This window comes from Oenanthe melanoleuca, chromosome 1 (genome assembly GCF_029582105.1).
Source record: "Oenanthe melanoleuca isolate GR-GAL-2019-014 chromosome 1, OMel1.0, whole genome shotgun sequence".
Classification (NCBI taxonomy): Eukaryota; Metazoa; Chordata; class Aves; order Passeriformes; family Muscicapidae; genus Oenanthe; species Oenanthe melanoleuca.
Genome location: NC_079333.1, coordinates 85,605,827 through 85,625,857, shown reverse-complemented (window position 1 = coordinate 85,625,857; position 20,031 = coordinate 85,605,827). Strand labels below are relative to the sequence as shown.

General features: G+C 39.8%; 1 protein-coding gene across 2 annotated transcripts in view; it reads right to left on the bottom strand.

Moving 5' to 3' along the window:
• The window catches only part of RGPD4 (RANBP2 like and GRIP domain containing 4), a 33,542-nt gene extending 14,598 nt beyond the window's left edge, over positions 1 to 18,944 (bottom strand). Inside the window, exons 1-20 of one of the 2 annotated variants that reach the window (XM_056482965.1) lie at positions 18,707 to 18,944; positions 16,217 to 16,284; positions 15,587 to 15,698; positions 14,544 to 14,696; positions 13,482 to 13,712; positions 12,899 to 13,044; positions 11,302 to 11,494; positions 10,514 to 10,604; positions 9,438 to 9,647; positions 8,739 to 8,917; positions 8,478 to 8,653; positions 8,053 to 8,176; positions 7,558 to 7,719; positions 7,100 to 7,237; positions 6,863 to 7,009; positions 6,252 to 6,434; positions 6,090 to 6,173; positions 5,490 to 5,625; positions 5,221 to 5,318; positions 341 to 4,697 (exon numbers count right to left, since the gene is read on the bottom strand). In XM_056482965.1, the coding sequence (XP_056338940.1) occupies positions 341 to 4,697; positions 5,221 to 5,318; positions 5,490 to 5,625; positions 6,090 to 6,173; positions 6,252 to 6,434; positions 6,863 to 7,009; positions 7,100 to 7,237; positions 7,558 to 7,719; positions 8,053 to 8,176; positions 8,478 to 8,653; positions 8,739 to 8,917; positions 9,438 to 9,647; positions 10,514 to 10,604; positions 11,302 to 11,494; positions 12,899 to 13,044; positions 13,482 to 13,712; positions 14,544 to 14,696; positions 15,587 to 15,698; positions 16,217 to 16,284; positions 18,707 to 18,781 (7,063 nt within the window). In that variant the 5' untranslated portion in view covers positions 18,782 to 18,944. The remainder of the gene's footprint in view (positions 1 to 340; positions 4,698 to 5,220; positions 5,319 to 5,489; positions 5,626 to 6,089; positions 6,174 to 6,251; positions 6,435 to 6,862; positions 7,010 to 7,099; positions 7,238 to 7,557; positions 7,720 to 8,052; positions 8,177 to 8,477; positions 8,654 to 8,738; positions 8,918 to 9,437; positions 9,648 to 10,513; positions 10,605 to 11,301; positions 11,495 to 12,898; positions 13,045 to 13,481; positions 13,713 to 14,543; positions 14,697 to 15,586; positions 15,699 to 16,216; positions 16,285 to 18,706) is intronic. The other variant, XM_056482975.1, reaches the window with a different exon arrangement.
• Positions 18,945 to 20,031: the final 1,087 nt, after the last annotated feature.

Here is a 20,031-nt window from a genome sequence, read left to right as displayed (position 1 = left end):
ACAACATCAACTACGTATTTAAGCCCCAAAAGTAAACACAAATTCTTTGAGCATTTAAATCCAAGGTTCAGATGCAGCACTTCAGAGTTTAAGCTCTCTACCTGAAAATCCTGTTCTCAGAAAACAAATTTCCATGCTCATCATACATTTTCATTTTTATTTGAAAATAATTATGACTTAAAATTCCCTTCTTTAGTTGAAACTCTGGAGAACATGTGAATACCTGCATCAAAACTGAAAGAAACTACCTATTCTCAAGAGATTAAATAGTGAGTAGCACAGAGCTGACTACTTAATAAGTTGCATACTTGAATAAATTCCTAGCAAAACTGACACTCACCTTTTTCCAGAAGTCTAAATGAGAAGTTAGATGGTCCATCTTGTGTTGAAGCAGGCAAGTTGTCTACCTTGCTATCTACAGGCTTCTGAGTAGCATTTGAGATTTTTGGTGGTTCAGAGACTTCCAGTTCTTTCTGTGCTGTGTTCTGAGATGCTGGAATATGGCCTTCACTCTTTTTTGGGGGATTAAAACTGAAGCCAAAGAGAGAACCAGTGGCTGAAGTATTTCCAAACGTGAATGTCTTTGACTTTTCATTACTGAAAATGCTCTTGACGGATTCAGATCCAAATACAAACTTTGGAGGAGAAACCACTGTTTTTGTTGGTGTTTCAGAAGTAGTTGACACCTCTGCAGCCTCTACAGTTGTATCAGAAGTATCATCACCATGGCTGACATCAGTTCTTTCTCTGGTTGTTTCTTCTAGCACAGCTACAGCATTTTTACCACATGGAGATTCCTTTGGTGTATTGGCACGAGAAGAAAGAGGTGTTATCAATGTCTCTCTCTCTTGGGCATGCTTTGCTTCTTCAAAGATTTGCTTAAATGAGTCTGCAACATCCTGCAGCTTGAATCGCACAGCCAGAAGTTCTACTTTTCTTTCCCCATCTGCAAAGTCACACGCAGTCCATACCCAGGCTCTATCAGATCCTTTCATTTGTTGAATATTCATATCTGGTGTTATCCTGTGATTGGCACACAGTTTCAGTACCTGGTCCCTTCTCATTACTATACGAACTTGCTTGTTGTCATAGTTCTGCAATATCTTGATATCCCCAATCCCTCTCTCTTTCCACTGATTTGCATCTTTGTCGTATCTGTAGAGTTTGGCTCTATGACTGAAGACAACTTGTTCATTTTCCTCACCACTGGTCACTTCCACAAGATCAGGCAGAGGTACCACAGGTTCAAAGTACTGTCCATCTCTTTCCTCTTCCTGAGTAACATCAGAATCTTCATCTGTGCCCACTGATGTTCTACTCTGATTCTGTTTGGCAGGAGATTTGGATGGGCTTAAAGCAGATTTAAAGCTGAAACTAAAACCAGTGGTAGACTCTCCAAATCTAAACAGATTTTTCCTTACAGGGCTACTTGCAAGAGGTGATGCATATACAGAACTACTTACACTATCATCCAGTGCTTCTTCACGCAAGTCATAGTTATCCCATTCCAGAGTAGGGCCTGTACTTTCAACATGTGGCTTTATAACCAAATCAGAAGTACTGCTAGTACAAACAGAGCTTACATTTTCCTCTTCTGACAGTTTAGCTTTGTCATCTGTCAGAAAAGTTTTGAGATCTTTTAAGCCACACTTCATTTCCTCTGCTTTCTGTATAAGCTGAGCTGTCCTACCTGTATCAACAAGTTTATGGGGTGTCTGCAGTGGTATATCTAGTAGTAGCCTCTGACATTCTTCAAACTTCTGTTTGAACTCTTCAGCCTGCTCTGGTGTCTTGAATTTTGCTGCCAGATGTTCCAACTTTGCATCACCATCAGAAAAGTCATTGGCCATCCACATCCAAGCTTTGTCTGAGCCAGACAGTTGTTTCAAGTTCATTGTTGTCGTTATCCAGTGATTTGCACACACCTTCAGTACCTGCTCACGCCGCATCAATATTCTTACCTTGCCATTAACTTCATTTTTAAGAATCTTCAGATTGCCCACACCACGTTCTTTCCACTGGCTTGTTTCTGGATCAAACCTGAACAGCTTTACTCTCTGTGAGTACAACACTTTCTCATCTTCTTCTCCTGTAAATGGTTCTACTTTTTCTGGCATCTGAACTATAGGTTCAAAATGGATATCATCGCTGTCCTCTGTCTTATACACATCATCATCCTTCTCACCAAGATCAGCAGAAGTGTTTGCTTTCTGATCTGTTTTAAAATTTTGTGAAGAAAACAGTTTTTCACCTGCACCTGAAAAGCCTTTGAAGTTAGGGTCCTTTTTGCCAAATTGAAAGCCTTCCCTAGGTGGACTTTTTGCAAGCTCAGCAAAAGTAGAAGTGCTGCTATTTTGCCCAAAAACAAAGTCAGTTTTCTCCTTGTCTGCTGCTTCTTGAAATTGGAATCCAATTCCAGTGTCTGAAGGCAATTCCTTTTTGTCTTTTTCATCAATGCTTTTTAAGAAACCAGTTGTATGCTCTTTGGATGGCTCATCTTTCTTAGTAGTGTTTTTACTAGACTCCTGTATCCCAAATTTAAATCCACCTGCAGGCATTTGCATCGAAAAGCTAAATCCTTCCTTTGCAGACTTATCAGTATCAGAAGAAATCTGAAACGTAAATGGCGGTGTCTTGCCTTGCTCAAGACCAAACTTAAAGCCTGTTCCCAACTGTCCTCCAGGAAGTTCAGGTAATTTACTTTTCAAGCCAAAAGCAGGAGTTGGTAAAGTATCACCAGTTGGCTTAGCAGATGGATTTGGTGTTTCGCAGGCTACACAGGCTAGTGAAGAAGCTTCATTCCTCACAAGACAAGTACTACAATCCCACTGACCTTCTTTTTTAATAAAAAGCCCTTCAAACCCATTTTTCTGTGGCTTACTTGTATCAGCAATGGAACCAAACCCCAGACCAGCAGATGTCTGAACAGGTGTGGATATATTTGGTTGATTTTGAGGTTTTGGACTCTGACAGGAACAGCAGTTCATATCTTTTGCTTCATTCTGGCCTTGGCATACAGAGCAGTCCCACTGACCTTCCTTTTTAGCAAAAGCAGATCCAAACTTGTCCTGCACTATGTTACCACTCGCTTTCAAACTTGCAGAGCCAGTTAATGGGGTGCCATGTGTTTCCCACATACTTGGATTTGGACTTTGACATGATACACAATTCTTTACAGTTGCTTCATTTGGAACCAAACATACTTGACACTCCCACTGATCCTTCTTCAAGAGATGCTGCCCAAACCCACCAGAGGAATAGGCTTGCTGAGCATCCTTTCCAAATAAAATAGTAGGTGCAGTGGATGTACCTGTAAGAGTGCCTTTGCTGTCAGGTTCACTGCTTGCTCCCTCTTTTGGAAACTGAAAGCTCAAGTTCATGGTCCCAGAAGTGGTTCTGTTGGGCTCCTTGATGTCCTGATTTGCTGTTTCTTTTGCAGTCCCACTGCTCTGAGACACAGATGTGCAAGCATTTGATCCCAAGGATTTTAAAATATTCTGTGCCTCCTCAAACTTTTTTTTGAAAAGCATTGCTTCTTCAGGTGTTTTAAATCTAATTGCAAGCTGTTCTGGTTTTGGCAATTCATCTGCATAGTCTAAAGCATGCCATACAAATGACTTATCTGATGCAGCATTTGGAGTTAATTTCATATCAGTATTTATGTAGTGATTTGCACAGATTTTCAGCACTTGGTCCCGTCTCATTAGGAGACGAAATTTGCCAGATACTTTATGTTTCAGTATTTTCACATTTCCAATACCCCTTTCTTTCCATTCTTTTGATTCTGCATCAAAACGAAAGAGCTTGGCTCTGTTGCAGAAGAATTCTTCTTCATCTTCTTCACCCGTCTTTACCTCAATCTTATCAGGAAGTGGCACCACAGGATCAAAATGAGGACCATCATCATCCTCATCACCACCATGGGTGCTTCCTCCTTCTGTTTCGTGACTTCTATTGGCCAAATCTGAATTTGAAGCGGTAAATACAGGCTTGCTTGGTTCTTGAACAAGAAATGTATCATTCTTCTCAAAACCCAGGTTTTTGTGTGCATTTTGTCCTGCGTTTTCTCGAAGAGAGATGCCTGGAATATGTTTATTGCTAAAATTGAAGATATTTCTCGAACTGTTTGTGGGATCGTTAACTGGCTTTTGTTCCGTATATCTATCATCCTGTAAAGGTTTATCAGATGTTAGAAGATCCAAGAGACTTTCTCTACTATTAAAAGGTGCATTAAGGGGCTGTGGTGCAACTTGAGGGGGAGAAGAAAAAGTAAAGTCCCCATCATTAGACTTGAAGTTAGGTTTAAATTTAAAAGTTGTTGGCTGACTTGGCTGGGCTGGTGCTGGCAGAGGTGTTTTTGATCCTTCTGCTGTTCCCGGCTGTCCAAATTTAGGCATTGGTTTTGGTTCTGAAGGCTTTAAAGTGGGTGGCGTGACTGAACGGTTTGTGAAATACCCCGGCTTAGGCAGTGTTGGATTGGTGCTTGCCTGTGGAACACTGTAGTTGTAGTAGTCATCAGCTGTGCGAGGAGAAATGAGTGCAGTGCTAGAAGAATCAAAACGCAGAGGAGGACCATACATTTCTTGGGAAAACATACAACCAGAAGTGTTTTGCAGAGGTGGTGTATGCATGGGTGGTGGTTGATAGGAATATATATGTGGCTGAGGCGTAAGTCGGTTCATGCCATAGACAGGAGGCTAAAGAAAAAGCAGAAAACAAGTGCTTTGCTTACTAAGATAACAAAGAGGACAAAATCTTACTGAGCAGAAGCCCATGTAACACGTAGTCTTAAAAGAAAGGCATGCTTTCAAGTTTAAACCTAAAGTAGTTTTGCCTTAGTTTAAAACCTGTGGGGCATTTGAGAAGAAGCATTCAAAAAAGGGTAGGTTTGAGTGAGTTTTTAATGGAAAAAAAAAAAGCTTTGAAACCCCCATTTTCTTTTGTCACAAAATTAAGGGAGGAAATAGTTAAATGCTATCGTACAAACCTGTAGGAGAAATGTACACACACAAAATATATTTTTCTAGCTTTTCCTCCCAAACTCCATATCCCAAAAAGTCAGGCAGGGAGACAAATTATCACTTTATCCCTAGTAGTTTAAGTTCACCAAATTCTGCATAAGGAACTGCAATTACATTTAGCTATGTACAGAAACAAAAATCAGTCAGTCATTTTCAGGAGATCACTGGAAGCAATTTAGAGAAACAAATTTATTCTCACCTTTGCTGGTGTTACATTGGTTGCAGCAGTTCCCAGAAGATACTGAGAATTGTAGGCAGGTGACTGGCTGTAGAACACAGATGGGCCAGTGGTAGCAACTAAAAGACGAACACCAGGAAAACAATTAACACTTTTATCTTCTCTTGTTTTCTACATACTCTTCCCAGCAATCAGTTATTAACCACAAATCATTAAAACATTTAGCATTATTTTCAGTAGTCTTCTTTGATCTAGCTAAGCGTTTAGATAAAAATTCTGCAGCAACTTGCCTGTTAATGGGGCTTCATGAAGATTTTGTGCTCTCTGGTAACTGTCTGGCATTGCATCAGTTCCATAGTTTTCAGCAGGCCACCGATGAGATGCATTTGTGTTGGAATTGTTAAGTTTCATTTCTTGCATTTCATTCTGTCGAGACAGGGTGGCAAGCAAGGGTTAAGTATCTACTGCACAGGTATTTGTTGAAGAAAATATAAGGCATGATCCCCATCCTTTTGCTATTCAAAAGCATGTTCAATTGATGGGGTGGGAATAATTAAAAAAAAACAAACCAAGAAGTACCTGCCAGATCATGCAAGACACGCCCATGGAGTACAAAGTACTTCCATTGTGTTCTAAAGCCAGAACCAAGAACCAAAAAACCCAGAACCAAGGGGATGAGAACCACACTGATAAAAGCAGAATTCTTTCTACAAAAAGAGTCCCTTAGAAGCAAAAGGACTTAAGCAAAAGGCACTCATTTTAAGCAGTTGTTTACAGAAACTAATTCTAGGAATGTAAGTTAGCCCATGCTCTTATCACTAGATCCTTACCATAACTAGGCCAACAAAAGGCCAACAGTTCTTTACTGAATATGGTGACAGAATTTTTACCTTTAAAGCTTCCACTTGCTGACAAATCATTTGAAGTAGAGATTTATGGTCTTCTGCCCACTGAGGGGGAGTTTTCGGAGAAAACTAAGAAAAGAAAAGTTAATTTATTTGCATTTTTCTTACAAGGTAAAAATTTTCTGAAATAACAGCTGGCTAACATACCTTGTAGGTCTTAGTCGGTGAAAGAGAGAACTTGGTTGGTGATGGAGTGGAATGTTTCATTGCTGAATCTACAGTTCTTGTCAGACCATTTCTGAAGGAAACACCTCCCTCTTCACCATTCTCACCAAGTTCCTGGATCACTGTATCTAACACTTCTCTCACAGTTTCAAGAGACACTGGCAACTAGAAAGTTTTTTCAAACATGAGTCATGACTGCAATTCACCCTCAAAACAAGACAAACTACATTCAGAATTCTGGCTGAGCAATTCACATGTCTTTCATTACATAAATACTGGGGCTTTTTTCAGCAAAGCTCTTAACTTGTTACAATTCACATAAGAAAACAACTAACACAAACCATTTTTTTAGACTATCAAACTAAAAGACAGTGGCAAAAGCTAATCATACACAGGGTAGCCAGAATTACCACATGATCTGGTAGGTTAAAGAAGTTACCCAGGATTCAACTTGCCTTAATACAAAGCCTGGTCTAAAAAAAAATTAAAAAAAAAACAAAACAAACTAACTTGAATGCAAAGGATTTCATTTTCAAACAGTCACCTAAGCTACTGTGTTCCTTCGAACAAGTTTTAAAGCAAGAATAACTTACTTTCTCAGTAACTGACATATCTGAGGAGCTTTCTGCAAGAATTTTCATTAGATAGTACTTGGCTTTAAGAAGGTAAGTTTTATGCTCCTCATGTTCTTCTGGCAGCATGACATCATTTTCAATCTCTTCTGCTTTTCTTTGAAAAATCTAAAGAGTGGGATGCAGAGTGAATAGTATTAGTCAGAAGGCAACTGAATAAAAAGAAGCATTTCTGGGTAATGCAACTTACAAACTTACCACGGCAAGATTCCAGTATGACACCACATTCTCAATAGCTTCAAATGCTGATAAGGCATCATCAGTTTTGCCATCAACTGCATCCAACATAGCAAATGCTATCTGTGCCTCCTCTTCATATGCCGCAACCTCAAAGACCTACAAACAAAGTGAAGGAAAACTTACACTTAACAATGGAACAACATAACCTTTTTTCCTACAATACAGGGAGAATTCTTTTTCAAGAAAATCAGTACTGAGGGTGTTCAGTGCCTTCAAATAATAAACACCACTTTAAAGGTAAGACCAAAGTTATAAGGAGAGAATTTATCCCTTTACAAAATGCTATTACCAAATCTCACCTTTAAGAATTTCACAGTAGTAACAACATAGAATAATACAATGTAGACAAAATCCCACAATTATGTACATTTCTGACACAGACCCTTCTCTTCAGCCTTGGTTCAACTGATCTGTACCTGAATGTCTACACTATGGAAGTGTTTGAAGAGAGGATCAGTAGGTTCAGAAATACTCCTCTTCTTTTTGATCGTTTCCAGCAAAGGCAGAATTTTCTTCCAGTAGTAGACACTTCGTCCAATATATTCCTTCTGATCATAGAAGGAGTTAAGGTTAATTCCCTGGTGAAGAAAAGGGAATAAACAGATATGTTATTTCAACAAATTCAAGTCAAACTGCTATTTCTCCATACCCTTCTATTTTCTTGAAGAGTTCCAAAGTCCTTCTCTGACCCTAAGCAGAGTAGCATGTAGAAAATGTAGAAAATAACACTACAGTTTTAAGACAAGAGTACTTCATAGAGCAACTAGAACAACAAATTTGCCTGATAAAATAATCAGCTGTTCTTAGTAATATACATTCATTAGATCCCACATCCCCTGAGTCTGTTCATATTTTAGAAAATAAAGAAAAACACTTTGGCTTCCATATATTTAAAAATAATCTCAGCTTACTGTTTTCTGCAAGCTTTTTGCCCAGTGTATGATTAAGGCAGGTTGAAGGCCATGCTTCTCCAGTGTTCGCAGAGTACTTATGCCATGTTGTACAATAAGCCTCAGTTTTGCTGCTGTTCCTGGTCTGAATAGCAGAAGAAACATTCCTTGATTAGTATTTTCTGGTTTTCATCTGTTCACACACCATCCATTTGATGATTATAGCCTGCAGCTTAAGTCCTCTAGGTTAGAAATGTATTGTTAGAAATGAAAATTCCATTTATAGAAATATTTCAAGCATATCAAGTCTCTACCACAACAAAGCTTCAATGTGAAAAATATAAAAAAAGAAAAAATTTACAAGAATCTATAGGTACAATCCAAACTGCTGTAACAGATGCTCCCTAAAAGCTTGATCAAACATTTCCAAACTGAAAAAGCCTTACATTGATTTTCTCTGAAGAAGAGTACGAACAGCATCCCACCAGGATCTTTGCTTTTCAGTATAAAGTTGTTTGCATATTGGCAATGGTAAGAACTGAGGCTGATGTGCACTGTAGTGAGAATTAAACTTCTCTTGCAATTGTAAGTTGCTAGTGAATACCACCCCAAGTAGGAATACCTGTTTTTAAAAAATAAATTAAAGTTATTAACTACCAAAAAACTAAATTTGCATTGTACTTTAAAAAACTTGAAAGCTCACTTACTTCAAGGTCTAACAGGCAAATAGATTCAGGAGCATCTGTCTCAAGTCTTGATGTTTCTTGGGGCAAGTGAAAAAGCTGTTTTAACCATTTGCGCATGGGGGGTAACACTGACATAGAGTTCCACTGCAAGCCGAGCCACACGAGGTGCTGCAGACTGCCATTGTGCAATCGAATGGCACCTGTGCAAAACAAGGTTGGATGCAAATGTTAGCTTCCTGCAAGCCCTCAATATTACTATCTGATCAAAGCTGGGTTTCACATTTCCCTCTGTCAAAGCAGCCAAAGATACTTTTACAGACCAACGAGCACCAAGATTCCAGGTTTCACTTACGAAGGGTTACAGTACAGCCAAACATACCAAGTTCATCTAAGTGCTCAAAGCCATCAGCTGCTCAAACTTCTGAGGGGATGACTCTCATCATTTCCATTCTCACCTTATTCAGTCCAATAGGTACTAATTTTAGCAAATCTATTTGCTTTTCCAAAAATCCTTAAGGAGTTACTGAAGAAGCACTTCTTTACATTGCAATAAAGTAAGTTTTTCCTATGACATGAAGGCAACTTTGGACAGCTATTCCAGGTATTTGTCTTTTGTTGCAGCACAACTATTTGTGTACCAGTACTTCTTCCACAAGTATTTGCAGAAGAGGTTTCTGGTACACAAAGCTGTGTTGAGTTTCAGAAAGTAACACTGCTTACCAATATCATATTTGTGAAGTTCCACTTGCACTGGTGCCTGTGTACTGACATTTCCAATATCATCTGTGCCAATAAAAGACCTCTCCCTAGAAGCTCCACTCTCAAACAGGCTGTCAAACAATGCAAATGAGCCACTCTTGTTTGCAAAGGACTCCACAATCTCTTTAAAGAAGTCTTGCTTGCCATGACTTAAGTTCAGCAGCATATGGCCTAGAAAACAAAAATATCACTTCACATAAATAAAGCAGCAAACACAGGGAAAGCAGCATTTGCTGTGGTGGACTGCTCTTTGCTACTGAAGGCTGGATGGGAATCAGGATTTCCCCTTACGAAAACTACAGACTGTTCAGGTATGTTCTCCCTGTAATTAGGTCAGTGTTTCAGCACATAGGCTTCCCAAGCTTTTAGTGACAACAATTCCAAAGAATTTGTAAATCCAGTTCTTTAGGAAAACAAAGCCCTCCTACCATGACTGTTCTAAGGGCATTGCAAATGACTTAAAATAAATAGCTGTAATACAAGCAGAAGTCTGCATTAACATAATCCATTCTGAAGTAAATGAACCTGATGTCTAACAGGTTCATCTGTTTTCATTTAGGCCCTCTAAGAATTTTGTAGACAGAAACACTGTCTATACTTGGAAACAAAAAGAACAAAGCTAATGAACAAGTAAAAGGATGAAAAGATCAGGGAAACAAACTAGTATTCTCTTTCCCTCTTGGTGCTAACAATACTTGCAAAATAGCATCGTCAGGAAGAAGCCATTTCAAGTAGGTTTAACAGACAATAAACCTAAATTCTATCTTAGCATGCTAGAAAGTCAAAAAGGAGGAAAAAACCCAACCACTATTGAAACAAAGAGAACACTACCAGCATGCTTAAGAAGAGAAAATAACTTTAGGTGTCAGAACCAAACTACTATTTTGTTTTACATATGTAGTCAGAATCTACAATGTTTTACTATGTATTGGAGTGATAATGTTACAAGATACATATATGTGTTCTTTAACAAATTTTAGCCTTTACAGTAAATGTGCAGCACTAAAATGGAACTATGCAGCTATTTATTTTATTACCAGACTGGCTCTTTCGATCACAGGCCAACATTTCCAGCATATCTTGTCCGGTTTGATCCCCCTTTATGAGTTTTGACTTTGGTTTAGGAACCTGTTGAAGTAAGGAGAAAATTGTTACAAATTTTTCACAGTAAGAGCAAGACATTTAAACGAATCTTAGGAAACAAGCTTCTTTCTATCATTAGGAAGCTATAGGAAAACAGGCATTTATTCTGAAGGCACATACACTGGGCTGCTCCGTGTGGGATAGGCAAAGAGAGCAGAGAACCCACCTAAAGCACACAGATGTGCAAGTATAGCTATTAAAAGTAACATTAAGTGTGCACAAGAGCAAGTAATACCTGCAGTGCAAGCTATGGTATAAAAAGGACAGTCAAGGCAAAGAACTCATAAGGCAAAGAACCATAATATTTTTTAATTTGGTTGTCTATTCAACAAGTATATGGGAACTATTTAACTGCTCTCCTTCCATCCCTACAAGAGTAACACTCAGCATGTGTATTTCCTGTATTATGAAAAACAAAATATATTGCAGGAAATAAATGCACTAATACTTAAGAATCAATTACTCTGGCAAGGGGAACAGTTGAAGGAATACTTTCACCCTGTTTGTGTCATTTGAAACTTTTAAATAATTGTGAAAGTGGAGGGTTTGGTGGGTGAGGGCAGAGTTCTCCTTTAGACACACAAATACTAGTTCATCTCAGGAATATGGAATTCAACACATGCACAGCTAGAAAACCTCAAGGAAAGTATTAACTAAAGGCTTAGACTGGAAAATCACTTACCTGGAAACTCAGGAGATAACACAATGCTGCTAGTTCACACATAGCTCTCCACTGTGCCTCATTGTCTTGGGCCATTTTCAGCAGCAAAGCTCCAGCATGCATGTACAGCTGTCCTTTCATTTCCACATAGGTACGAGATAACTCATCAGCCACATTCACATATGGTTTTACTGACTGAAGGGCACGATCAAAACTAAAATGCAGAGAAGACTCATTCTAAACAGTCCTAGTAAAAGCTATAGCACCTGATTTTGGATTGTGCTATTTAACTGTGAATTAAATAACTTCATGAGTTAATGGTAAGTACTGTTTCTATTGCTTAAACCCAAGTTACTAGAAAGTACAATCACCTCAAACTCCCACAGCTCTCAAGTTTATTGAAGTATTACCTAGATACTTAGTCTTTTTCATCACATTTTTGCACAGCTACTTTTAAAATTATTGTCCTGAACCACATGGATAAACCTGTTTACTACTGCAGATTTATAGACATGTAGAAGATATTATTGACTCTTCCTTTTCATTACCAGAAAGGTCCAAAATACTGTTTAACAGGCTCATCAAAAACAGAAGGTACTACAGAAATTTGTGTCCCTGTAGATTACTATACAACCCCCACCCAGAAGGGGGTTTCCAGAAAACAGTTAGAACAATTTTTCAATTACTGGACAAGACTATAATGGCTGTTAGCATTGCCATGATCCAGAAGTGCTTCAGATGTGAGCACCTCAAAACACTCTTAAATTGAAGCAGAAAACCCAACATGGTCAATGTTAGAGGAGAAAAAAAAAAAAAACAAACAAAACTTGGGTATTAAATACTGCTTATCCATTCTGTACTGCTTCAAATATTCATGCAAGATAACCAACTAAGAATATTTTTACAGAACAGAATATAACAGCCATTATACTACTGAGAAACAAAGATAAGTTAGTGAAAATCAGTAACAAAGGAAAGATGATGAAAAGAAAAACACGTATCTTAATCAAAATGTTGACTACAAACACTATTTTGTACTACTCTAGGTGCACCACAGATAGTAAGCCTTTATGTCAGCTGTAACACCACCAGTTCTCTGAAGGAGGCTATTCCTGCTTCAGGTGGTTTCCTCCCTCCAAATTACACCGTATATACAAAGTTCCTAATTACTCCAGTGTGCTGTGTTATTTAAGAACAGAGTGACTAGGACAAAGTTGATACACAAGAGGTAGCTTTGGCTTCTCAGTTTGTCTTTTTTTTTTTTTTTGGCTTTGTTTGGATTGGAGTTTTTTGGGCTGATATTTTTCCTCAATTGTCTTGGAAATCTGGATTAGTCAATTGCTAAAGTACAGAACAACTTTTCTTACTGAAGGAAAAGAAGGTACAAAGACCCAGGATATAAATGAGTCTTCTCCATGGCTGTGTGCTGACCATGCAAACATCTGTCAAAAAACAGCTTGGGGTTCACATCCAGTAAGAACCACTCTTGGTGGTCAGCATAATCTCCTCTCCTATCCAAAAACAAGATTAGCTGTGAAACAGAAGCTTAGTGGATGTTATGTGACCCTAAACAATTCTTAGAGGGTCTTTTCTTACAATAGAAAAGTTTATACAGTACCTTTCAAGTGCCTCTCTGCATTCCTGAACATCTCTAGAAGAAAGTGTCAGTTTGACAAAGCTGGAATAGGCCAGCAGATGATCTTTCTTGATAGTTCTCCAGTTATTTTTATCAGACTCCAAGTCTTGTAAAGATTCCAGATATTCCTAAAGAAGAAAGTTCATCACAGGATAAGGAACAGTCATCCTTCCATGAAGACAAGGGCAGTACTTCTCCAAAACACACTAGCAGTATTTATTGCATAATCCAGTTTCACAGGTGAGACCTTAACATATTCTTCAGCAGCAAAGTTCCAGGGAACTATTTGCTTGAGCAATTTTATCCCTAATGGAACTGCTGTGTCTAACTCAGCTTTTGAAGTTAGAAACTCAATAGTTCTATAAAGCTTAATTTTAGGGAGCAAATTCCAATTAAAAAAAAAAAAATCACAAGAAGTATTTTGTAATCCCACTGGTTTCAGCAGACTTGCATTTGAAGGAGTTAAATCTCTTGAGAAATAGCTGTCAGAATAAGGACACTAAGAGAAATAGACCAGGTAAAAAGATATGGAAGACTACCACAGGATCAAAATATGATTAAACACCTCAAATGTCTCTACAACACAGGAACACCACTCCAAGCTTGACTGCAAAGGTATTCTCTTCTCTGCCTCCTGACAATGGAGCACAGCATCCTTTAATCTGTTATTTGAACGATAGAGTGCAACTAGTCTGATATTTATGTAGACATCATCTGGTCTTGCATAAAGTTCTGCTTGAATCAAGTCAAAGAGCTGATTCCACCCATCTTCACCTTTACAATCCAGTAACTGCTCCTGTTGAAACATGAAAGTAACATGTTAGTATTTCGTATCCCACGTCAGTCTTTTGATCAACTACAATACTAGACAACATTCTTTCCTCCACTACATAGACTACACCACTCTAGCTGGAGTACTCTTATTAGCTTTCAGGTATTACAGGAAGTTTGATAAAATACTCAAATATTTAAAAACATACTTGACTATCACAGAAGAAAAATCCTCAGAAGAGTTTGCCTCTTACCAGGAGCAAGAAATGCTTCTCAAAACATTTGGTTCATGACAGCAGACCATGCCATAGACTACCTTGCTTAAAAAAACCCCAGACACCTTGAGACTTCAATGTGGCTGCTGCCCAGCTACACAAAATTAATATACCTGTGCAAAAGTGACATTGCATGACTCAAAGTATTTACATGGTATTTGAAAATTACAGCATTTCTCACATTCTGAAGAAATGATCATAATACAGATTTAAAAACAAAAAAGCTGTATAAAGTAAGAAAGTCTGAGTTCTCAGACCAGCTACCTTCCTGCCAGTGACACAAGAGAAAGAATAAATGACATCTGTCTAGTCTCTAACTTCTTGACTGTTATCAAATAACAATTTTGCAGCATTTTGGAAGAGGATTAAACTTGAAACATTACAAAAGGTAAGCATGCAGCTGCAGCTTCCTTTAACACTGGACAAAAATGTCCAACTAGGAGTGCAACATCCAATAGTTTTAATATTAAAGATAAAATAATTTAGCCAGAAAGTTCTGCTTGAGGTGACATGCAAAAGGCAATCCAGACAGGCACTCAAAGTTTGTTCAAGCCACTGAACAGAGGTAATTTTGAACTTACCTTCAACCTGTAAATAGCAGGGCTCCCAGGAAAGAGCTTAGCAGCTCTATCAACCCAATATTTTGCTCTTCCATCAGTAATGTCATTATTGCATAATAACTCCGCAATCTTCAATACAAGATCTTTCTGTGTTGGGTTCAACTCCACAGAACGCTGTTTTTTCCCGATGCAGACACAGGAATAAAATAAAAAAAGAAAAAACAACTTTAATTTATGATCCACATAGAACATGATACAAACATACCCAGCTATTCAAATTAGTTAAATCTGTAAATACAGAATATATAAGCCAACACTTTCTACATGCTACCACTAGTTTACAGCACCCAAACAGAACTGTTGAAATTCAGAAAAGCGTAAGAAAAATAATGCATACATCATTTCCTCTGCATCTAACACTAGCTACTGCTATACAACGACAGGAGGACTATAAGGACCTCTAGTCTAGCCAGGCATAAAAGCTTTTAAAAAAATTAAGACACAGTTTAAGAAGTGTGATAGCACTTCATACATAGAGTTGTATTGGCCAGACTTCTGAGGACATCTTTCTCTCTAAAACCAGAAAAAAGGCAACCCAACAGGAAATCAGACATTTATATGCTTGCCTAACCAAAATTAGATCTGTCCCTCACTTCTGCACCTGCCCTCTTCAAAACCAACCAAACAAAACCATAGTAAGCCTACAGTCTCCTAGTACCAACTAAACTCCAGCTGTCATCCCAGTTTGCATGACAGGATTCTACAACAGTAGCACAAGAGTCAATGTCTGACTTGGGGAGAATTTAACAGCAGGTAGGACAAAGATCAAGTCCAGAAGAAAAAACAAAGAAGCAACTTCAAAATATACACCAGAAGCAAGTGGTATCAAGTGAAGAATCCTCTCTGCACTGCTTCATGCGCTTTCCATTGTCAAATGTGTATGACAGAGCTTTCCCAAGAGCATGTTTTCTTCTATGGGTTTGAGAATGGTCAGCACAGAAGGATTTTAGAAGTCGATTTATAAAGGAATAAAGCAGAACATTTGGGGTGAACACAATTCTTACCTTGTAACACCCAAAAGCTTTTTCTATGTTATCCTCAGCTTCATAGATTTGTCCAAGAAATCTGTGTGCTTTGGGATCTCTCTCTTGTACATTGAGGTATGTAGATATGTATCTATGAAGGGGAAAAAAGTCAGTTACTTGACCAGTATTTTTCACTAACACTCCCCCCTTCTCACCCAAGCTGTAACGGCAACTTTATCTGACATACAGGACACAAAGACATATTTTGTTCTAGATGCTTTGGCAGGACCACAGAAGTATAGACATGCTTTATTCCAGGCACTTTGTTAGGACCTTTAAGTAAGCAGCAACATGGTTTATACCTGTACAAACGCTACTTACTCACCAGCCAATATTTCTGTTGATTAAAAAGACAAAACCAGGAGTTTGTAGAAATGGTAAGAATGGTAAAAGCCAATTCAGGCAGGTACGTTTTTTCTGTACCACATAACTAATCTTCTTTTAGGTTATTGTTTTACAAACATCTAAATAGCACTCCATGTCCACAATAACTGCTAGCTTAAAGCAGCATGATATTCATCTTGGTTTCTCTGGCCTACTTCATATAAACATTGCTTTTCTTTTACACTTTAGAGAACAAAAAAACAAATGTCCATCAATGCATGTTACCTTTTAGCAAGTTCATATTCTTTTATTTCAAAATACAGCTTAGCAAAGAGGAATCCTTTCATCGATTTCTGAAGAAGAAAAACCATGACAAACACACTTTAGACATTCAGTACTTCAAAAGTAACTCCCTAACGAGTGACCTTTCTTTTCAGCAATGCCTAATACTCAAGTGACTGAATTTGACGATTCATTATCAGCTCTAATCCACTCATCATATATTAGGGTTTGTTTCTGAAAGATGTAGGTCTAAGAATTAAGAGAATAAAAGTTTTTGCTATAAAAGGGCTACTAGGAAGTTAGAGTACAAGAGAAGAAAACAACAAGCCTTTATACCTGTGGTATTTCATGCATCACTCATTAAAGAGAGTGGAAGAATAGGGTCACCTACATTTAGTTTATTCCTGTGCAATGTAGCAAGGAAAAAAGATATTCTGCAAAGCAAGAGAGATATGCCATTTAGCCCTACTCTAGTGTACTGTCATTAGACACTGTTTAAATATATTTGAGGACAAATAATTGAGGAAAAACTTTCACTTAAGTCATTCTCAGCTGGGGTAAGAAATGCATTTATGACTAAAATAGCTTTAACATACAGACCCTATGAGCAAGAGGTGAAACATCTCCAAAGATATTTTTTGGAAGGTAGAACAAACAAGCAACAAAGAAGCCAAGGTGGCAGAAGCATGATCAAGAGGAAAAGTGAAAGGAGTTAAAGAACTAGCAAAGTTACAAGGAAAAAAGTAGAAGTAAACCAGACAAATTCAAAGCTTGAGCTCCCAATATCAGTTCAAAAACAATTTTGCTTTTGAACCAAGAAATATTGGAACTAGTTACATCTATGATTGCAAACAAGTGCTCATATTTTGAATTCACTTGAACTGAAAGTCTCCCTTCCTCTCTCACCACTGTTATTGACACAAAATTTTAAGAAACAGTTAAAAATGAAAGCAGGCCTCCTAGGATACCTCAAGGTTCCAGACTGTATTTTTGAACCCTTTGGAAGGGAAACACTGAAGTATGTCAGAGTGGAGCTGCATTTGGCATCTTCTTTTAAACATTGATGAAAAGAAACCTCAGAATAAATGCTCTGCAGTCTTAAAAGCACCCCTCTCCTTAAATCAACACAAGAGGAAAATCAGTAACATTTTCCACCAGTGACTATGCTTATACAATTAATTGTAAGCATTACTTACCAAAAAAGAAAGACTAAACAAGTAAATATGCACCAGTTGGTCTTAAGCACAACAGGAGAGGATTTATTTAGTTGTTGAGTTCAGTAGGAATGCAAAAAAAATTAAAGAGCACCTATGAATCTGAGAGTCATGCCCTGGACATTGGCTGCTCTATACAGCACACAAATCAGAACTTTGTTGCTGTTGGGGAAGAGATACAAATAATGATGGTATACACAAGGCCTGCATAAAGGCCCTACTGCATAATGGTGAACATGGATGTATTCACACTATACAAACACAATGCTGAATACTGTAACTTAAAAAAAAAATCAATTCAAGAGCAGTAGAACAGGATCTTTCAGGATTAAATATCTCCATGAATGGCATCAGACTGTTCACTGTGACCCTTTTCCAGATATAATGAAAAATGGCAACAAGTTATCCAGAGATCCTCATCCTTCTGGCCAGTTACTAATATACAACAGAAAGATTATTTATCCCCAGTTTCTCCTCTCCTAATACTGCTACAAAGACAAAAATACTAATGGCACCACGCGTAAAAGGAAACTGAAAGTGCCTCACTAGTTCCTTGCTTAGATTCTTTTTTTCAGAAACAAAGCTCGGGAATCTTTTTCTGAGAAACGAAACTCGGGAAACAGGAACTGAACTCTCACAAAACTGAAGAAGACTGTACTCAGAGAACTGGGGGACTCTTTAAAAATCTACACTAGGACTTATCAGTTGTAAAATACAGGTGCACAGCTCTATTAAACCACTGCTCCCAGTTAGGGAAAGCACCTCCAGTACACAAAACCCCTTGGCTCTTCCTCAGCTTCCCCTACCTCACTCGATTTCTCTGAGACCCTGAGTAATTACAAGCTCAGAAATTATCCCAAAGACATTAAAACTCACAGAACACCAGAACAGTCAGGAACGGCAAAGACCTCTGGAGATCACCTAGACCAACACCCTGCCATGGCTCGGGCTCTGGCCTAGGGCAGGTGACACAGGTGCGTCCAGGTGGGGTTTGAGTGTCTCCAAAGAGGGATTCCTTTTCCCTCCTACCGCCACGGAGGAGGACGGGCCAAGCAGAGCAAGCCCCAACACCGAGGCGGCGGGTGGGCGCGGGGAGCCCGCAGAGAGCGGCCGCCCCTCGGGCCGGCGGCAGCGAGGCCTCCCCGCGGCGCGGGCGGCGGTCCCGCAGACGCGCGGCAGGGCCGCCGCCGCCCCACGCGGTGGAAGGGGCCCCATACCGGCCGCACGGAGCGGCCGCAGCGCCCCCCGGGGCCGGCGAGTAACGCGAGGCCGCGCTCACCTCTCTGGGGGACGGAGCCGCGGCCTGCAAGGAGGCGACGTAGCGCTCCACCTCGGGCTTCGTCCGCCTCATCATGGCGGCGCCGCGGCGGCAGGGGCCGCGCCCGGCCTCTGTGGCGGCGGAACGCGCCTTCCCGGGCGGCCCGGCGGTGTTGGCCCGGCGCCGGCGGAGGGAAGGAGGAAGGAAGCGCAGCAGCGACGCGGCCGCCGCGCGTTACGCAAGTTCCCGCTCAGCCGTGCGGCGCGCGCAGCCCCGGCGCGAGCCCGCCTCCCGCCCCCACATCAACGGCCCGGCCGGGTCCGCGCATGCGCACGGCGTGGCGGGGGGAAGCATGAAAAGTTGCGAGAAACGAAGGTTTAGCATTTTCTCACCTAACACTACAATCAACTCACCTCAGTAATATATAAAGACATATATGATGATTATATACTTATCACCTCAAAAATATACTATGTATATATATGTAGATAACAAGTTTTTACGTAAAGCTAAGTAACGGTTCTGGCGCCCTCACCATGAGAAGGACGTGGAACTGTTGGAGCAAGTCCAGAGGAGAGACACGGGGCTGCCAGCAGGAGTGGAGCATCTCCCGTTCGAGGACAGGGTGAGGAAGTTGTGGCTGTGCAGCTGGAGAAGAGAAGGGTCCATGGAGCCCTCAGAGCCAGCTTCCCGTATCTGAGGGGCCTGCAGGGAACGGGAGAGGGACTCAGGCTGGAACTGTAGTATAGGACAAGGAGCAATGGGTACAATTAAAGAAGGGCAGTTTAGGTTAGATACAAGGAAGAAATTGTTTACTGGGATGGTAGTGAAGCACTGGCACAGGTTGCCCAGAGAGTTTGTGGGTGCTCCATCCCAGGCAGTTTTCAAGGCCAGGTTGGATGGAGCTCTGAGCAGCCTGGCCTAGTGGGAAGTGTCCCCCATGGCAGAGGCTTGGGACTATATCTTTAAGGTCTCTTCCAACCTGTAATATTCTATGATGCTGTACTTCATGGTTCAGAGCAGCTATAAATTTAATCTGTAAGCATAAGGGCCTTCTTATTGAGATCCAGTGCTCTAGAAAATGAGTCTCAAATATTGTAGCAGCTGTGGTGAGAAACCTTTTTTTCAGGCACTGTGGATAGTATAATTACACAATTAAGCTCTAAAACACAGCTGGGAACATGGACTAAAAGATGGACCAGCAACCCTCAAGGCAGGACAGATTTGCAAGTTGTAGTTTTACAGGTTTGGTGGCTTGAGGATGAGCCCTGTGGTGAAATTCCCAGCGGGAAGCCTCAGATTCTACTCACTGGAATTAGCCATGTTTCCTGCCAGTTCACATGCTT